An 18286-nucleotide genomic window follows, 5' to 3' on the forward strand; every position below is an offset into this window, starting at 1 on the left:
GTATTTTTTACATTTCGCCATATTTTTAACTAGTGCATTTAGTAAAATATTCGAAAAACGTTACTTAACCCTCCTGTTGTCGTTGGGTCAAAATGACCTGCCCACCGTGATTTAAAAAACCCAGAAAAATCTATAATATATATATATATATGTGTGTATTTGTGTGTGTGTTTTATTTAACTTTGAATGTTCCCAATCGTAGAAATTAAAAAAAAAAACGTTTTACAGTGGGACCTCGCTACTTCGCGGTTCCACGTTCGCGGGTTCAGAGCTTCGCGGGTCTAAAAAATAATAATAGTAAAATAAAATTATATATATATATATATATATGTTTTATTAATTTTTTTTTTTCTTTAAGCATTTTTGAAGGGGCGTCGCTACTTCGCAGATTTTCACTTTTCGCGGGTGGTTTTGGTCCCCATTAACCGCGATATCCGAGGGATTACTGTATTAACGTTCACACGTAAACTGAGTTTAAATATCTGATCTCATCTCATTAGCTACACCGCTTGTCCTCAGTAGGGTCGCGGGGGTGCTGGAGCCCATCCCAGCAATCATCGGGCAGTGGGCAGGGGACACCCTGAACTGGTAGCCAGCCAATTGCAGGGCACACGGGGACAGACAACTCACTCGCTCATTCACACCTAGGGACAATTTGGACCGGTCAATTCACCTGAAATGTATGTTTTTGGAATGTGGGAGGAAACCGGAGTGCCCGGAGGAAACCCACGCAAGCACGGGGAGAACATACAAACTCCGCACAGGAAGTCTGGAGCTGGATTTGAACCCACGCAGGAGGTTCCCAAGACATGAACTGTGCCGCACATGTGCTAACCACTGCGCCGCCGTGCTGCCAGTTTAAATATCATTTCCCATATTAATTTAAATATTGTTTTTTTATAATAGTATTATTTTCTTTTTAGTTTTATATAGTAAAATATTTAAATTAATAAATTGGTAAAAGGACTTGATATGAAAGCTCATTTTGCTTATTTTAAGGGTACTGTTTCTATTTTACAAAACAGTAATATAAGAAAACATTAGCAAAATATTCCCGCAGGGCCAAAAAGTATCTTAAAAAGATTGTTTTACTTACTTTTTGAATTTTCTTCCCGCCATCTTTTATTCAATGCATTGTTTGTTATTAATTAATCTAAATTTAGCTATTTAATTAATCTAAAATTGTAAAAAGTGGAAATTAATAAAATTATCTGATAGAAAAGATAATTTTGCTAATTTTAAGTGTATTTATCTATTTAAAAAAAAACTTACAATGAAATGTAAAATAACAAATGAGCTAACACTGCCGGTGGGCGAAAAAGTTTTTAACAAAATTATGATTTTATTTATTAAAATGTCCTAACAGGAGTTTTGAGAACAACTGGAACATCTATAAGCTTCTCGCCTTTCAGAAGCCAGCCAATTTGAAGGTCAGTCTCCGATTATAACTTTAATCTGTTACCTAGAAACTGTAGTTCCTGGTCATTCAGAATCAGACTATGTATTTATGTTGCAACTTGTTTGAGACAAATTAGGGGGAAAAACAAAACAATTTGAAGTCGCGAGACCCAATAGGAAGCTTGAATGATCACCTAAAAAGGGGACTCCTCGCAGCCAGCTGGCCATTTTCGCTAGACCGCACGGGCACACAAATTGGATAATTTCTCACAACACAGTATAACATTTAATTACTGAAAACACTAATGTTTGAGATTGATGTACCTCCTCCCTGCAACATGATTGCCTAGCTACTTCCTGGTCAGAGCCACGCAGTGCGTACACATTACAGACTCAAAGTTTAAGGAAATTATCTTATGCGGCCCAACCTCATGCAGACCCAAGTTCCAATTGAGTTTGAGACCCCCTAAAGTTATTAAAAATATGAGAAATGGAAATAACATCATCCCGGACTACACTCTCCTACACGCATGTAATTACAAATTACAAAAATAGGAAACAAAGTCAGGTCGTGCTGCTTATGTACTGAATGTTTGTTTTGTTCTTTCCGGTTTGGGCCGCTGAAACGTGCCATTCTTTCCTGCCTAAAATTACTGCAGTGTGTGGCCGTGATCCAATATCCTCTTGATAATATGTGTATCATTTGCCCTCATGTAGGTTAATAGTCTGTTATAATAGTTTGCAATAGTCTTTGATCTGTGCAGCCCTTTGAGACTCTTGTGATTAAGGGCTATACAAATAAACATGACTTGACTTGACTATCCTCAATTGACTACTGCAGTACCTAAATTGACTCCTTCCCCCCACAGAGTAACTTCTCCTTGGCCATCCTGAATGTCGGCGCCCCCGCGGCAGGGATGAACGCGGCCGTGAGGTCGGCAGTGAGACTGGCCATCGCTCACGGGCACAAGGTCTACGCCGTGCACAACGGATTCCAAGGATTTGCAAACGGCGATGTGAGAGCCTCCTCCTCGATGTCCTTCACCACTATTTTATGTCTCGGTACCAAGGAGAATAGAACTTGTGTTTGTGTTTCTCGCAGGTGTGTGAAATGGAGTGGCACAATGTGGCAGGATGGACAGGCCAGGGGGGCTCGCTGTTAGGAACGAAAAGGTTATTTTCAGCTGATGATGGCCCATGTTCCGACCTTCTCAATGACTAATTAATCAGATTCCTTCATCTTCTTCAGAACGCTACCAAGCAAACACATGGAGAAGATTGTGGAAAACATTGGCAAGTTCAACATTTCAGCTCTACTCGTCATTGGAGGCTTTGAGGTAGAATGATTTATTGAACAGCAATTTATATTACATTGATTCACCTGCACTACATGCTAGGGCTGCACGATTTTGAGATAAAAAACTAATGGCAATTTTTCAGACCAGTATTGCAATTTCGATGCGATTTTCGATTTGAAAGGTGCATTTTTCGTGCTATTTTTGATTTTGTGAGTACGTGATCCTTCTGTTGTCTTCAGATGTTGTTTAAAACCCAGAGAAATCCCCCTAGATGACATTTAATTTACTTCATAGAATGGACCCAACAGAAGAAAAATTAAATGTTTGGTATTTTCAGCCCGCGTTTGCTCCGCCCCTTCTTTTTGATTCTACATGGCGCTACACGGCCCTCGATGGCTCCGGTTGCAAATACATATTATACATGGTTACACATATTTACGAAGAAAGACGGTACACTGAGAGAGTTTTCAAAGCTTTAATAATAATAATAATAATATAACTTTCATCCCAAACCGTGCCTTTGAAAGGTACCAACACGCTAGTAGGATCACGCTCGCAATGGGAAATCCCCAGACGGCAGACGCATGCGATTGACAAATTTGCGTTTTTCCGTACAGATTTCCTTGTACGGCGTACTTGTCTTGAAATGCATAAAAAACGTACTTTTGGTTCAATTTGGTACACTAGACTATATACAGCATTTAAAAATGTTCCCACCTTTGACCAGTCCGGCACTGGGCTACTAGCTAAATCTTTTATGTGACCCTTTCATCCGTTTGACTTTGACACCCCTACTTTAACATAATAACACTAAAAACACATAGGGAAAAAAAATAACACCTCCTAACAGTGATAAAATCAAGGCCAAAAACAAAAATCTTTGTGGCCCGCTTTTCCCTCATGTAAGGGCATTACAGTGAAGCTGTAAGTATGCTTTGAAAACGTATTTGTGGGCGATGGGCATGTTAAAGAGTTCATTTGGATGCAGTTTTTGTCAGCATTTGATGGGGAGTGCTGGTCCTTAGTCGGTTTTAAAAAAACAAAAACCATTACAGATATGTGTCCATCCATCCATCTAAATTTTGCTGTATTGTATTTTATCCATTTATTTTATGGGCATTTGATATTGTTTTTATGTTTTTAAGTAAACACATTTATTACCGTATTTGGCAGGTGGTGATGTCACCCCAGTAGAGAAAATTAGCAATAATAGTTAATTTAGCAATTTTGTGAAAACTGCAGTTTTTGTACTGTCCTCTCTGGGAGGATTAGACCTCCTCAGAAGTGCTGACCTTCAGTCCATTTGTTTGACACCTACTTTATAGACTATCGGATTTTAAAAGAGGCTTGTTTTTCTTCCTCTATTTTCAATGTCAGATTTTATTTTTGTTTATTGTTCATTTTGACATGTTTTGCATATTGGTGCTCAAGCAACATCCATTGCAGCTTGGTCATCCTACAGGGAGATTACTCTTGTTTGGCCCCTTTTCAAAGTTTCTGAAGGTGCAGGTTTTTCCCTGCCCGCATGCAGAATTAAGATCAGAGGATGTCGCAATTGAGCCTGTGCAGTCATTTGAGACGTTTTGTGATTAATACAAATAAATGTGACTTGACTGTTTGTCTTTGAAAGGCCTACAGAGGCATGCTGGAGCTCTTCGAAGCCCGAGCCCACTACGACGAGCTCTGCATTCCCATGTGTGTGATTCCAGCTACGATTAGCAACAACGTACCCGGAACGGACTTCAGTTTGGGGGCTGACACCGCTGTCAATGCCGCCATGGAGGTAAAAAGAAGCGTAAAGCGAAATTGGCATGTGCTAACTAACAAGTGGTTTCAATTAAACATATTCTTTGTGGCATTGGTTCTAAACTGGTGTTACTTCAGAAGCCACCGTTTCACACTGACATACTGAGACCTAAATCAAGAAAACATTTCCACTTCTCAAATGTATCTGACGAAAGCACTGTGCAGTTTAAGGCAGAAATAGTAAAATATATTCTTTTTTTTTTCTTTCAAAAAAACGACCAGAAAACCCAAAACGACTACAAGTACCGCATATACTTGCATATAAGCGCCCCCCTAAAACTGCTTTAAAATGGTCAAATGTTAAAATTCAAAACCTTAGTAAAGAGTGTACCTCGACTTTGATAATTGTTTAATTATGTAGTTTATAAATATTAATATTGGTAAAAAGCTTAAAATAGAACGTCTTTAAACCATTTACTGTACCTTACAGCAGCGCCCGTACACCATTTTTGTATTTTGCAATCGTTTCCTTCTTTGACTCAATCATTGTTGTCACTTTTTTCCACTTTTCCTTCCTATTATCACCATCTTTCTTGGGACCCATTATTGTTTTGGGTACCTATTTCTTTTAGAATTTGGCTATTTTAAAGCAGTTTTAAAGGGTCAGGTTATATACAAAGTAAAAGAGAATTGTCTTTATTGTCATTGATAAGAACGTAGTGGACATTGCTTGGAACTAGATAAGACATGTCACTCCAGTATAAACGAGATAAACACGTTATGAAGACTATAAAGAGAACAATGAGAGAGGCAAAAACATTTACAGGGTAGTACTTGCTGGCTTAAGTTGTTAAGTGCATTTTTTGGTAATAATACTTCAATGAAAAACATTGCATCGAACAATAGTGCAATGAATGAGGCTAATATGTGGGTATATACAGTAGCCTACATGTGGAAACAAAAAGACGGTGACAACCCTAATAATCAGGGTTCGTATGGATGAAATCCTTGAAAATGCTTGAATTTTAGTATTGTTTAAGGATTAGAAAGTGCTTGAATTTTGCGTAAAGTGCTTATGTGCTTGAAATTGTTGCCACGTTTCACAACAAGTTTGCTTAACACTGCTCTGTGGTAGCTTAGTTTTGCCATGGCATTTCTTCCTTCGTGATTAACGCCAGCTGACGTTATTGTGTATACCATTGTTCTATGGCACGTCATCGCCCCCTACGGGTCACGCCCAAGAGGAAGGCTGCATGCTACACTTTAACAGGGCAGGATGAAATGTGTATTACTGCAAGGATTACATATCAATTATGGTTATTTATAATGGGCCATGCAAAAGTTAAAGCCCAAGTGTGTAATGTTTGGCCACTAGATGGCACTGTGTTGTTTGCTGCGAGCAAGGGCCAGTGCCATAAAGCACATTGTGGCGGTGACTTAAATATGGATTCCACAGTGTAAAAGAAATTGTAATTTCTCGACCTTTTTTTTTTAATAAAAATTAACATTGGTATGATAGTTCATCAGCACGGCGGCGCAGTGGTTAGTCCGTGTGAGGCACAGTTCCTGTGTGGAGTTTCCATGTTCTCCCCGGGCTTGAATGGGTTTCCTCTGGGCACTACGGTTACCTCCCACATTCCAAAGACATGCATGTTACGTTGATTGGCCGGTCCAAATTGTCCCTTAGTGTGAATGAGCGAGTGAGTTGTCTGGTCTCTGTGTGCCCTGCGACTGGCTGGCAACCAGTTCAGGCTGTCCCCAGCCCCCTCGCGACCCTACTGAGGATAAGCTGTCCAGATAATGAATGATAGTTCATGTATTTTTGGATAGCATTCAAATTATTATTTTTTTAACTGAAAGTTTTATGTACCACTAAGAGTAATGGGAAGAACTTCCTGCAACTGAAAATGGAAGCTGCAATTTATTGTCATTTTTACCCAACACATAACTGGAGGGCAGCACGGCGGCGCAGTGGCTAGTGCGTGTGCAGCAAAGTTCTGAGGTCGTGGGAACCTCCTGCGTGGGTTCAAAGCCAGCTTCCGGCCTTACTGTGCGGAGTTTGTATGTTCTGCCCGTGCTTGCGTGGGTTTCCTCCGGGCACTCCGGTTTCCTCCCACATTCCAAAAACATGCATTTCAGGTGAATTGGCCGGTCCAAATTGTCCCTAGGTGTGAATGAGTGAGCGAGTTGTCTGTCCCTGTGTGCACTCGCACACCTACCGTTATTTCCTCTCGACAGCCGTTTGTTCATCTCCCCCAGGGCTGCGACAAGATAAAACAGTCGGCTTCGGGGACAAAAAGACGCGTCTTTGTGGTGGAAACAATGGGGGGCTATTGTGGTTACCTAGCGACCAGCGCCGGAATCGCCGTGGGCGCCGACGCGGCCTACATTTTCGAGGACCCCTTCAACATCCACGACCTGAAGGTAAACGCTGGCGGTTCCCTTTAGTTTTCTTCCACTTTGAACTTTTCAGAAAATTGCCTTTTCACAGACCAACGTGGAGCATTTGACGGAAAAAATGAAGAAGGACATTCAGCGGGGTCTTGTTTTGAGGTCAGACTGCTTTGCTTGCATTCAGCTGCTGCTCAAAGCTTGTCTGGACGACTTCTATGCTCTTCTATACAGTCAAATTACTTCGCATTCATCTGCTTTTCGGTTTGAAAACATTTTATATTCCTTCAAAGGGCATTGTTAAAAAAAAATCGGCTAGATCATTTGTTGAAAAATAACTACATCATCATTGATCAAAGGGACAGTGTGTATTATTTAACCCCATTAACTCATTCAATGTGGGATGTTTCTCTAAAATGGGAAGAGCCCAGTGCCAGCCAATTTTTGCCATTTTGACTCATTTTTTTGAAGGATCACAGAAAATGTCATTCTGTAGCTATATAGGTATAGGATATGTCAAAAGAAGGCTTGAACACTTATCTTACATTTCAAAAAGTTTGTTTCTAGCTTTTACCATTGTTTAGTAAACTTCACTTAACAACACCTAGTGGGGCTGCCTACATACTCTCAATAGCTGGATAAAAGCAACACTAGGAAGGTGAACTTCCTTGATGTGTAGACAAATATCCTATCAAAGGCTCTCTTGCCATCTAATGGTGAGTTATCATACTGAAGTAATTCCCAGAGGTTTGATACTTACCAATGATCTTTATAACGGTTTTTAAAAATGAAACTTAATGTATTTACGTTTTTGCACTAAGGTTGATGTGATGGCATTAAATGAGTTAAACGAATAAATATTAAGATTGAATATTAACTAAAAATACACGGCCTATCATATAAACATGCAATATTCGAAAGGTGCTTCAAAATTAAATGTATTATTATTATTATTGCTTGTGGATGGAGAAATTACCATTTATTTTACTTAACATGAGACACCTAAAGGGAGCTGAGATAATTGTCACCCATCTTGCTGCTACAGGTATCTCAAAGCCTCAAAAAGGCTGGACACTTTGAGTCTTTGTAGTTTGTATTCTCCCTTGTGCCTTTTAGCACTCATTTTCAGTAGCACTATACCATACATCGACCTCCAGTGGTCAAAAAATACACGCCAGGGTTCGTGCTTGTAAAGGCTTGAAATTGTTGTCATTTTTCTCAGAAGTCTCACTTGATTGGCATTAAATAAGAAAAAAAAGTGCTCAGGAATGAAACCAACTCTGCTATCTGGTGGCTTTGCTTTGCCATTGCATTTCTTTCTTCGTGAGTCACTGTAGCTGGCATTAGTTTGTACAGCATTGTCAAATGAAACGCCATTGGTCCCGCCCAAGAGGACAGGTGCATGCTACTCCTAAACGGAGCTCTCGGATTATGTATCGATTATGGACATTTGTTATGGGCCATGCAAAAATATTAAGGCATAGAGGTTTTCCAGTTAGAAATTCTAATGGGAAGAACTTCCTGAAACTGCAAAGTGGAAGCTACATATTACTGTCATTTTCACCCAACACCTACACGGGGAGAGAGTCAACTCAAAAATATTTACACGTGTGTTGTTCAGATCCACAAATATATTTTAGATATACTCACGTTCTAAAATTCATATGACTTGATGAACACACTCAAGATTAAAAGGACATGAGTAAATCTTTTAACAGTACTGGATAATTTAAAAGAATTGGCATTTACTCCTTTAAAAAGTTCTTGAATTTGGCCATGAAAAAGGTGTATACAAACCCCGAATAATAAACCATGTTTTAGCAAAACAAATTCCTACTTCCTCTTGATCCATCACTCGTTCATTTACGAATTCCATCATTGTTTTTATTTAACAGGAACGAAAAATGCCACGATCATTATACAACGGATTTCATCCACAAATTGTACTCAGCCGAGGGGAAAGGCATTTTTGACTGTCGCGTCAACGTCTTGGGACACCTTCAACAGGTGCGGCGTCACCTGGTGGTCATCCTGAAGAAAACTGAAAACCTATAACCATGTGAATTTTGCAGGGAGGAGCGCCGTCTCCGTTTGATAGAAACTACGGCACTAAACTGGGAGTGAAGGCCATCCAGTGGCTAAGTGAGAAGCTGACAGAGAATTACCGACAAGGTATGGATTTCGTCTTGCAGTTGCTAAACGAGAAGCAAAGCCTCTGCTAATAATTGTTTCAAGGTTCGTATGGGTGCTTGAAGTCCTTGAAAATGTTTTGATTTTATTGTTGGGTTTTAAAGGTCAGGAAAATGCTTGAATTTTTGGTGAAGTGCATGAAAATGCTTGAATGTGTGGCCATTGCCATTTTTCTTGGCAGTCTGACTCTAAAGGTTGGTTGGTTGGATCCCTTAAACCAATAGGGTGTCATAGGGGCACCAGTTCCTGTAACGTGTCTTGGGCAAATACCACGCAATCTAAATAAAAATGTAAAAAAAGGGAGTGGAAATGATGCCATCACGCCTGCTTTCAGTCATGGTGTAGTCATGTGAAGCGTCACTGCCCCTTACTGGTCACATCAAAGAGACTAGCTCTATTTAAAAAAAAAAACAAAACACTTTTTCGGTTCCCAAATAGCTCCTCAGATTTTTCCTTTTAAGATATCAATAATTATAAAACAATATGTAGCAAATTATTTAGTAATTAGTATTTAGGTTTTTTGAGGTGATCCCTGAAACTAGGTGATCCCTGAAACTAATTATATATTATTAAATGTGTGAAAAACAAAATTTGATTTTTACATAATGAACAGATTTAAAATCAAATAACAACACCAAATCCTTGATAAGGCAAAACATTAATACAGATTAAAAATATTACCTCTTCAATGTTGAAGATAAATGATAAAATACAAACAAATACTTGGCTAAAATTCCATTTTAACCAATTTATATACAGATCCTTTGAAAATACATAAGTGAAACAAGAAGATTGTAAGATTGAATGCACTCCGCTTCGGATCTATCAATATCATAAAATTTAGTCTAAATTTGGCTAATTTTTCTGCTTTTCATACATTACAGTACCTTCTTTTTTATTCGTCGTTCGTATTGAACTCAATTGTTGGCCAACAACTAAGGAGCCCTTTCCGTTTGACCTAGCCAAGTTGCGATTGCATTTGTGACGCAGAATGGCAGAATTCATGTCAGTTCATAGCAGCTCATTGACACAAAATGATTTGTAAATTATAAATAGGAGCAGCTCATAATAGCACAAAGTATGTGCTAGCAGAAAGATAGACACTTTATTTTAGTCATTAAAGTCACTTTTGATTGGCGCTGGAATTCTCCCTTTGAATGTAGTGGGAAAAATGAAAAAATTGGCCTTGAAAGTGCTTGAAATCGGCCATGAAAAGTGTACAAACTGTGTTGTTTGCCACCCTTAGGTCGAGTATTTTGCAACTCAGTACAGACGGCGTGCGTGCTCGGCCTCCAGAGGAAGGTGGTGTCCTTCACACCCCTCACCGAACTCAAGGAGGCCACCGACTTTGAGTGAGTATTGTAAATTCTGGACTACGAGCCGCTACTTTTTGCTACATTTTAAACACAGCGGCTTTGAAACCAATGCATCTATTCTTTGTATTTGTGGCGAAACCCAGGAAAATGGGGAGCTACTCTTTTTCACTACACAAGCGTTTTGAATACAAAATTCTACGGTGACGTATGGAAATAGGTATGATCCCCTACGAGAGAAATTAGTCAATGTTTTTGAAAACATTCTTCATTCAACACTGAAAAAGTTTGACAGTACTTTGTCTAATCATTTCAAAGTACTTCCAATATTTCATTTTTTTTCACCCATAAATCAATTCCTCAAGTTATACATTTGAATTAAACAGCATGGAAGTTATACATCAAAAAGGCTACAATTCTCTTTCTGTATTGCCGTCAATGTCTAGTCACTGAAGTTTACTTGAATTCTTGAGCAACAATCACAAGCAAATACAATTTGGTCCATTACTGCGGCAACCCACAATGACAACAACACTTAAAGACATGTTTGGGGTTGCAATCTGTCCGTATTCTCTACAAGTAAGGGGTGGTAGCCTATGGCTCACGAGCAAGATATGGATCTTTTCATGAGTACATATGGCTCAGAGATAAAATTATACTCATGGAAATCTCATCTAGAGTGTTTCAATTCTTATAATAACTTTTTAAGGACTTCTCAAACTACTTACCCCACCTTTAATGACATGATAGGCCTCACTTCAAATTATGCTTTGTCACCATCATGTAGACAATATGGAAAACTGCATTTGCCAAAATGTTGCGCCATTTCGGATCGCCGCAAAAAAATTACGTGTTTCATAAGCAATGAAACAATCACTGTATCTATCTATCTTCATCGTCCTGTTTATTCTCCTGCCGAAACCACATATTTGAGAAGAGCCAGGCAGCCACACTATGGAGCGCCAATGAGCATGTGGCTCCAGAGCTAGTTCAGCAAGTTGAAGTCCAATTTTGTTGGTGATAGAAGCATCTTCCTCTGCCTTTTGATGCTTTGGTCAGTCCAGAGCATTTAGAGAAACTTGGAATTGAAAAAAATTGTGCGTACATAATTCAAGTCATCAAGCCTTTTTTTTCTTTTCTAATTGATTGACAAAATCGTTAACACACCAGACAGTCTTACGTGGTTTTGTTTTTCCTCCCTGTTGCAAGGAAAAACTAGAAAATCAAAACTTATAACATTTAATATTCTCAATCATACAATTATACAAAATACTCAACATACATGAAGAAGCAATCCCCACAAACAACCAAGCCTCTAAAATATCAAAACACAAAAACGGCAACAAAGAAATGTAATAATAAATAAAATGAAATAGATAATTTGTTAAATTGCTACTAAATTAAATTAAACGTTATACCATCACTGCTCGTGTCTTGTTCAGCAAGTAAATTTAAGCTTTGGACTGATACATGAAGGTGTAGGTTGTGGTGGGAGGATACAACTTAGACCGCAAAGTTATTGATGCCAACAAAGGAAGACGCAGGCAGAAAAATGGCAAGGTGACTGTTCAGCCAATCAGAATGCAGAACATAAAGCAATATGATATTATGTCAACCTGTACGTTTTTGCCGTACAAAGTACGTTTATTATGCATTTTAAGACGTGTACGACGTACAAGAAAATCTGTACGGAAAAACGCAAATTTGTCAATTATGGGTACCATCTGGAATACACCGGCTATCACAAAACGGCAAATCAATCAAGTCAAACGAGTTCGCCGCGGTAGCCTCCTTCTCGGTATTGTTTTTTTTTTTGGTTGCAAATAAAGCGAGCGGTTAGATGCTACTGTGTGCATGCATCTGCCGCCTCGGATTTCATGTTCTAGTTATGTAGTGAAAGGAAGTCAGTCTCTTTTTAGAGAACTGGCTTTTTCGGCTCAACTCATTAAAGAGAGTTGGCTCTCAAACGGCTCACTTGCTTTGATGCGTTATATTACAAATCATTATTGTTGTATAAAGAAGTTAAGAAAAAAAGGAAGTATAAAAGGAGAAAATGAAAAAAGACAGGTTAGTGGTTATCCCTGTAATCAGTATATTACCAACAATAATTTCATGCAGAAAATGAATTATTCTACATAATTATATTTGCATGTATTTTTTCCTTCTACAGTGAACGTCCAAGCTACTTAATTTTTGAACTTTTTTTTTAATAATAAACCTCATTTATGTCGAGCAACTCAGCATCTCACAACAAAATGTTAATAACAATATATATGATATAACAAAACACATGTAGAATATAACATGTTAAACTACGTAAATATACAGGTTTAAAAAAAATATGGTGTAAGATTATTTTGTAAGGAAAAATGCAACATTTTGTAAGGGCATGGAGCCGTTGAGGTTGACAGATATGCAATCTGCTAAGTAGCCGCACCCCGATAAGTAACCGGAGACACCGCAAGGGACTAATGTATATTCGTCATCGTGTGGTGACCACTCCCACAACGTTTTTTGCTTTACCTGTTTTATCTCTCAGGCACCGCATGCCCAAAGTCCAATGGTGGATCAACCTGCGGCCCATGCTGAGAATGTTGGCCAAGTACCAGACCAATTTCTGCGAGTACATCCCGGGAGAAATCGAACACGTGACCCGGCGCTCCCTGAGCGTCGACTCAGGTTTCTGAGCGCTCGCCTCCTGCACTCGGCACTTTTTTTTTTTTTTTTTTTTAAATCCTCCTTCCATGACATTTCTTAGTGCCTGCTGACTTTTTAACTAGGAACTCTTAAAAGCAACTTGATTTAAAAAGGTTGAGGGTGTACTAACTGCTGTTATTTATTGAGCGGGCCATTCCATACAAAACAAGTTTTATTACAGCCACACTGCCAAGGTCGAACACAATCTTTTAAAGGGCGCAGTTTTAAGGAAATGGAATTCCTGACAATCTTAAAACCACTTCAATGGCTTTAAATGTGTGAATCTAAAACAAGGCGGTTTTTTGAAATGTCTTTTGTCAAACTTTCCCAAGGTCTTTGAGGCACACAAGATAAGTTGAACTTCATTAATCTAAATGAATAATATCAACATTAACTGAATCTCTCTTGTGAATTGAAAATATTTTTAACTAAAGAGTAATTCCCAACAAGATGCACGTCAATATTAAAGGGGAAACACTATTTACATTTATTTTAAGTGAAATTTAAAAGGCCAGTGTGTATTATTTGACCAGTAGATGCTGCTGTGTTCTGTAGTGCAGGGGTTTTCAACCTTTTGGAAGCTGAGAGCTGCTTTTTGATACTAATTTGCACTGGGGTGTCAAACTTCAGATCGAGGCCATATGGTAGAAAAAAACTCATTAAAAGGAAAGAGGGACATGGAGAGAGGGAGGAAGAACAAAAGTAAGAGAGAGAGGAAAAAAAGGGAAGGAAAACAAAGAAAGAAAAATGAGGAAAGACAGCGGAAAAGAGAGAGCGAAAGAAAGAGAAAAGGAGAACAAAGGAAAGTGACGGGGGAAGAAAAAAAAGTGTGAGGGACAAAGAATTGAAAAAGACTTCTCTGCCTATTTTCTATATCACCCTCTTTCTGTCTTTTTCCCTTTGTCTCTTTCTATCCATGTCTCTTTTTTGGCGTTTGTGACTAGCCACGTTTGGAAGTGGTGGCTTAAGAGTTGTTAGCCTAGCTGTTAGCTAAGCCATCCAACGCCGCCACAGTCAATTACCGGACGTGATCAAAATCCAGGCACCCGCTTTTCTTCGCGCTTCTCTGACTTTCCTCAGAATCCGATTTAATTAATGAATTTCTGTTCAATGTAACAAGATGGCAAAGCTAAAAACTGTGGCTTTGTTTTGGTGGCCATTTGTGTACAAGCTGTTAGGTTGACTGGCAGCTTACACCAGCCTATCGAAGTCGTGCACACCCGTCTTGCAAACTTTGCCTTGCCTTTATTGGTCGGTGCCATTAAAACCTGCTTCTGATTGGCCGGCGATGTTGAATTCCAATATGTGACAATTCTTGTTGGTCAAACACTCAGTCAATCAACCAACAAAGTGGAACTATGAATCCTTGAAAAAACTGCAGTGGTTTGCGGTTACACTATCGCACTATGTCACATCGCGATATCGATTCGATTTCGGTTACTCGTGCAACCCTAATACACACTATCCTTTTGAGTTGTGAATTACTTTTCTTAAGCTCTAGGAAGCCAGATGAAGCTTTCATTACTAGTTTCTTTGGTGCTTTTCCCATGTTTGATTGTCCTGACATAAAGGCCCGGTCACACAGCCTTTCATGGGCGTATCGAGGCTGAATCACGGCCATAAATTTCTGCCCGTGAAGCAGACTCTGTTGGACGCTTTTGAGATCGCGATACAGACGAGAAACAGCCGTGCCTTACATGCGGTAAGAAATTCACACGCGGTTGGCCGCGAGTTTTGCGCTGCTCAAAACTTTAGACCACGGGTAACCGCGGGCGGCACAGCGATGCAGCCGCGGTTACCAGCGATAAGGACGCTGAACAGTCGCCGGAAGGACGCGGAACAGTCGCCGGCCAATTTTGCACATTTTCCACCGCGGGCAACCATGGGCAAAAAAAAAAAAAAAAAAAAAAAACGCAAAATTTTACCCGCGATACAGACGCAAAAGGCTGTGTGACCGGGCCTTAAGGGGGGGTGGAGGGGGGAACCTATTTTATGATCCTAAAAAGGACACACCCTAGAAAATGAATGTAGAGGTTTTCACCTTCTTCATACCAAAGTGCAGGCAAATTTGAATAGGTCAAATGTATTTCCTTTGTATTGGTACCGAGTCATTGAATGGAAGCACAATACAGTCCAAATACCTTGTTGCCTACTCTGGTCATTCAAATGTTGTTGACTTGAATAAATGTTTTCGCACTGTAAGACCGAACTTTGATACTTTTTGAGTAATTTTAAGAATAATAATGCTGTAGGTGTTTTGGGGTATGCTATACATTTCATGTGCTTACACATTCACACTGGTTGCAAAAAAAAATAAGTAAAAATCAAGCAGTGTTTCCCATACCATATAAAGTCTGTGGAAGGGTCTAAATTAGTCCTGCTAGAATCTGATAAACTTTCAATATTGAAATATATAACAATATTTTAAATGTATATAAATACAAAGCTCATTTTAAAAAGATCGCAAAGGCCATGGTGTGCTTCACTTGCACTCTTTTCTTGTCCCCTTACTATGTTTTGGTTAATTTGTGTGGTTTTGTCTCTGTCGCTGCACTAATTTGTTTGCTGAAGTGAAGAAGGGTGGGGGGTTTAGCAACAGTACAAGTGAGCGAAGAAGCAGGTCAAAGAGGGTAAAGAGTGCAATACAGGACAAAAAGAAAAGGAAACAATGAAAAATGGCATACCCCTAGACAGTTTACACACCTGGGTCCAGTGTTCATTTTACCTCTGAAAAGTGATGGGTCCCAGGGACTCGCATGCTCAAAAATCTATGGGTCCCAACAGAGATCTATGGGTCCCCAAAATTTAGTGTTATTGAGGTTGAAATTGTAAATCGGCGACAAATATGTAATATAAATCTATATATTCATTCAGTTTTAATCATCACAGTTTATTGGTAATACAAATCAGTTATCTCGAGATTTTTCAGTTCACAACAATATTGTAAATTATAGAAAATAATATTGCTGAAATAATTATATAAATCTATATTTTCATTCAGTTTTAATCATCACAGTTAATTGGTAATACAAAGCAGTTATCGTGTCAGATTTTTCAGTTTACAATATTGTACATTACACAAAATACTGCCATCCACTTAACTATCTTTAGCAGTGAAAGCATGGCCAAGTCTTCTTTTTGATGTCGTATCCGTTCATACTTGCCTCTCTTCCTGTGGCAACAGAATTTCCATAGCTAATTTGTGATTTTCATTGTTGTTGTGCCGATCCAATGTGCTTTTCTGAAAGTTCGTTTTGCAAAATGATTTATGCAATCCAGTTTTTTTTTTTCACGCTGGGTACACGCATCACAGAACATGTAGCCTCCATTATCATCCTCCTCATAGCGTAACCAGGAATATAATTTAGTCCATTTTGGCAGAAAAGTCCTTTTCTTGCTAGGAGTATTCTTTTATTTTATTTCGTCGAATCGCTCGTTTCAACGCACGTGTTTTCCTTGCCTTCGCGATCTTCCGAAGAATTTCCACCGTTTTTTCGTGCCGGAATTATTGCCGTTGTTATCACTTTCTGCATTATGTTTCGACTTATTACTGACACTGAAGAAATTACCAATTTTGTGTTGATTTTCACCTTAACTCGACGACAAGCACCACAACAATGACGTAATCTCGAAGCAACAAGATCTCGTTTGCCAAGATCGGTGTGCAGACGAAAACTCGAACCGCAAGACCAAAACAACAATGGCGGATCTGCCTGACGAAAAGTTTGGAGTGCTGTAAATCTTTGTTCAAAAAAAAGTTATCGGGTAATAATGACAATTTTGTGTGAAAAAAGTTGCGTCCCGGGGACGCACGTTGAGTTGACACTATGCGTCCCCAGCAAAAATGATGCGTCCAGGACGCAGGGACGTGGGCAAATGAGAACACTGCGGGTCTCACAAAATCCGATGGTAAACACTGAAATGAGGACTGTGTTGCGTTCTAGTACGCAAATACAGCATTTCCCATCAAACATTCTAATAACATCTTGAGTGGCACATTGATTTAAAACACACATATTAAAAATAGATCTTCCAAAAAGAGGGTTTACTGTTACCTTTTTTAAATTAAAATATACTCAAAAAATAATCTTTGAAAATAGTGTCCCAATTGAAGGTTGTCATTTGTTTGAAGAGGAAAAGCCTTACCAGCAGAAGAGTATCCAATATTCATGAAAGATAATAAATTATCACAAATTTTTAGAAGAAAAAGTTTAAAAATATAATATATGTGTGATTGTACTGTTCTTCGAAAACATTCAAATCAAAAATCACTAGAATTGTAACGCATCTGTCTTCAACAATGTTGTATGGCAATAAAATATACATATTTTGAAACAACTGTTTCATCCATCCATCCATCATCTGCACCGCTTATCCTCAGTAGGGTCGCGGGGGTGCTTGAGCCCATCCCAGCTATCTTTGGGCAGTGGGCAGGGTACACCCTGAGCTGGTTGCCAGCCAGTTGCAGGGCACACAGGGACAGACAATTCGCTCGCTCATTCACACCTAAGGACAATATGACCGGCCAATTAACCCAACATGCATGTTTTTGGAATGTGGGAGGACACTGCAGTGCACGGAGGAAACCCACACAAGCATGGGGAGAACATGCAAACTCCAAACAGGAGGTTTGATCTCATGACCTCAGAACTGTGCCACACACCACTGCGCCGCTGTGCTGCCACAACAGTTTCATGTATTATAAAAATATTATTTTTTTTTTATAGGAAAAAAGGTACTAACAGCTGTTCGGACGCCGGGGTGGATGTTTCACATCACATTTTTTTTACTCCTTTTAATTTTCTCAGGTGCAATTGCACCTCCAATACACTAGGGGATGTCCGACATTAAACAAATGTGTAGCAAACGGGCCGAGTTACAGAATTTCACCACACCGATGAAGCTGCAGCCACCAGTCATCATGACTTTAATGACACTGTCATGAACCACTTCCGAAAAGTGCTAAAAAGAAGGCAGAAGCAAGTGTCATTGGATAGATATTTTAAGAGAAATGGACATCCTGTAGCCAGTCATCTGACGCAAAGAGATTTGAACGTGTGAGCACCCCACAGACAGAAGTTTTTATGGAAGGGGACTCTCCTTCCAAACAATAATTTTCCTTCCTCCTCCATCCCTCTCACCGTCCATCAGCGCCTTCTGCTGACCACCACAAAGGTAAAAAAAATCCTATTCATAATTATTTTCTTTTTTTTTTTTTTTACACGTTCATGTTAGCGTAATCTTTAGTACGGA

General features: G+C 39.2%; 1 protein-coding gene across 1 annotated transcript in view; it reads left to right on the plus strand.

The window, feature by feature from the left end:
- pfkla (phosphofructokinase, liver a) overlaps positions 1-13347 on the plus strand; it is a 30279-nt gene extending 16932 nt beyond the window's left edge. The window contains exons 12-22 of the mRNA XM_088352152.1: positions 1367-1430; positions 2268-2414; positions 2501-2571; positions 2648-2735; positions 4327-4479; positions 6702-6866; positions 6934-6995; positions 8729-8840; positions 8906-9005; positions 10270-10375; positions 12876-13347. Coding sequence (XP_088208278.1) covers positions 1367-1430; positions 2268-2414; positions 2501-2571; positions 2648-2735; positions 4327-4479; positions 6702-6866; positions 6934-6995; positions 8729-8840; positions 8906-9005; positions 10270-10375; positions 12876-13023 — 1216 coding nt within the window. The 3' untranslated portion in view covers positions 13024-13347. The remainder of the gene's footprint in view (positions 1-1366; positions 1431-2267; positions 2415-2500; positions 2572-2647; positions 2736-4326; positions 4480-6701; positions 6867-6933; positions 6996-8728; positions 8841-8905; positions 9006-10269; positions 10376-12875) is intronic.
- The last annotated feature ends 4939 nt before the right edge of the window (positions 13348-18286 follow it).

Source organism: Urocampus carinirostris, chromosome 14 (assembly GCF_059441175.1).
Source record: "Urocampus carinirostris isolate Australia breed hairy pipefish chromosome 14, RoL_Ucar_1.0, whole genome shotgun sequence".
NCBI classification, from domain to species: Eukaryota; Metazoa; Chordata; class Actinopteri; order Syngnathiformes; family Syngnathidae; genus Urocampus; species Urocampus carinirostris.